General features: G+C 57.5%; 1 protein-coding gene across 1 annotated transcript in view; it reads left to right on the top strand.

The window, feature by feature from the left end:
- TRAM2 (translocation associated membrane protein 2) overlaps positions 1-2,317 on the top strand; it is a 21,745-nt gene that overhangs the window by 760 nt on the left and 18,668 nt on the right. Inside the window, exons 2-3 of the mRNA XM_009319750.1 lie at positions 874-1,068; positions 1,870-1,968. Coding sequence (XP_009318025.1) covers positions 874-1,068; positions 1,870-1,968 — 294 coding nt within the window. The remainder of the gene's footprint in view (positions 1-873; positions 1,069-1,869; positions 1,969-2,317) is intronic.

Here is a 2,317-nt window from a genome sequence, read left to right as displayed (position 1 = left end):
GGGATACTGGAGGTGGCCGATACGGTGCACAGTGAGTGCCTGGAGGAACGTGGCCATGGTTGCAGGAGGCTTCTTCTCCCTCCCCAGGCATCACCAGGCCGTGGGGAAAGTTTGGGAGCCCCTGCCGGGGTCTCGCCGAGGTAGTATTCAGGGACAGGAAGGGTGATATCCATCTGCAAATATCCCATGGTGACTTCAGGTCGAAAGGTGCGCGTGCAAGGGGAGCTTCCACCAACCGCGTTGGACGTGGCGTGGGAACCTGCTGGTTTGGTAAAACCAGCTCCAGCTGTCACCGCTGCGGTGCTGAGTCCTGATATTCGGCGGTGTACCCATGGAGCAGTGCACGTGCGCCTGGGTGGGTGACGTGGTCACTCCCCGCTCTGGTCTGTCTTCACATCAACCCACAGAGCGCAGAGGTCCCACAAAGGCCAGGTCCTCGCTCTCCATGGAGCAACATGGTCCTGGGACAATCCAAACCCAGGGCATGAAGCTGCACGAGAAACCGCAGCTGGGGAAAAGCGTGGCAGAGGGGTGACGAACCAACTGCTCGGGGGAACCGGCTGATGTTTCCTCCCCGTGTCCCAAATGCTTGAGGACACCCAACCAGACCCTCTGCTACTTCTTCAGCGTTTCCCGTGAAGCTCTTTTCAGATGAGGTACGTTATCCTGAGCTAGAGCTTAGGAGCTGCCCAGCCTTGGGGGATGCTCATCACCAACGTTTGGGCTTCAGCCACCCGCAGAAGGTCTGGAGTGGGGGATGTCTCCATCCCACCACACTTGGCCAGATCATCCTGCGCTCTCACCTACCCTGGAATGGAAAATTTCTGCTCATTTGCCTCCTGTGAGCCTTTTTTGTTTGTTTTGTTTCTTAAGGAAACCCTCTCCAGTGCTTTAGAGAGGCGGACGCTCATGCCCCAGCCCAGGAGAGCTCAGTGCCACCGACGAGAGGAGCTCTCGTGGGCCGCGAAAGGGCAGCAAGGACGTGGAGAGCAGGAATCGACGGTGAATTTTGACAATGCAGGGAGTGACCCGCGGGCCGCCGAGGAGAACTGGCTGTGCCGCTCACCGGTGATCTGGAAAAAGGAGCGAACAGGCAGGAACAGAGGCTACGTCCCTAATAAATTAAACAATACCTGGGCGAGCGCCTGGGCTTGCGGCTGTCCAGCCTGCTGGCACCGTCCCCCTCGGCTTGTTTTTAATGGGTCGCTCTCGTCCCTCTTTCGAGGTGGAATAAAATGGAGCGGGTTGGAAAGGTACCGACAAGGCACGAGGGTCGGCAGCAGCCCTGCCCCAGCCCTGCTGGGATCTTGCCTTCCAGCAGCAGCATGTTCCGCCTCCCTCTACCGCCCGATTTCTGAGCGCTGCCCGTGAGTGCCAGGTTTCGGGGTCGGTTTTGCTCGACAGGGTGAAAAACATTCTCTCCAGCTCTGAGATGATGCAACCCCCCTGAATTAACCCAGGAAAGGCTTACCCGGCAAAACATCTTTTCACTTCCAAAAATACTGAAACACAATACTCGGACATCACAGCAAATACAAGTATTTGCCCTGGGGTTGTTGTTATTTGCTTGTTTTTTCCAAGCTGAAGCTTTGGACTTTCCCCCCCCCCGCCTCGTCAATCAAACAGTTTTGGTTTGCTGCAGATCCCTTTTGGTGTCTTGACTGTTCCCGTCACCGGCAGGGCCCAGGCTGCATCCCCGTGCCCATCGCTCTGAGGCTAAACAATAACACAGAAGGGGGGTTCGCGGAGGGTAACCACGGCTAATCAGGACTTGCCGAATACGACCGACTGCTTAATGAGAACCCAGGGACTGTGCTTCCTGTGCTGGATTTGGCTGGAGGGGAACGCTCTTGTTGCTCTCAACACCAGGTTTGCGACGGCTCAGTTCCCTCGAATGCGCTGGAGCGGCGTTTCCTCCCTGCCGTGAATCCTCCCCAGCGGCCACCGGCCGGGATCTGCGGTGATCCCGTGAGGGTCCAGGGATGCTGGCGGTTTTTTTTTCCAAATCCTGTGAGCTAAAGGATCCGGTGCTTGTTTTGCTTGAAGGGAGACCTTTAAACCAAAAGCCCTGTTTGTGCTTTGCTTAGAGAAAGCGAAGGGGGCTTGCCGAAGGGCCCTGCCCGCTCCCCTGAATGTCCTTCAGGCTCCCTGGGGAGCTTTGGGGGGCTTTTTTAGGAGCTGGCTTCAACAAATAACAGCGAGCGTGCCACTGCTCTGCCCCGGAGCCTCAGCTGAATCGTCTCTCCATCCGCACTGCGAAGCATCTGGCGGCCGCTACACCCCAGCCCCACCCGGGATGAGGGTGTGGGGAGGGGCG

The sequence above is a fragment of the Pygoscelis adeliae genome, unplaced genomic scaffold, assembly GCF_000699105.1.
Source record: "Pygoscelis adeliae isolate BGI_AS28 unplaced genomic scaffold, ASM69910v1 Scaffold121, whole genome shotgun sequence".
In the NCBI taxonomy this organism is placed as follows: domain Eukaryota; kingdom Metazoa; phylum Chordata; class Aves; order Sphenisciformes; family Spheniscidae; genus Pygoscelis; species Pygoscelis adeliae.
This window is presented reverse-complemented; position numbering and strand designations above follow the sequence as displayed.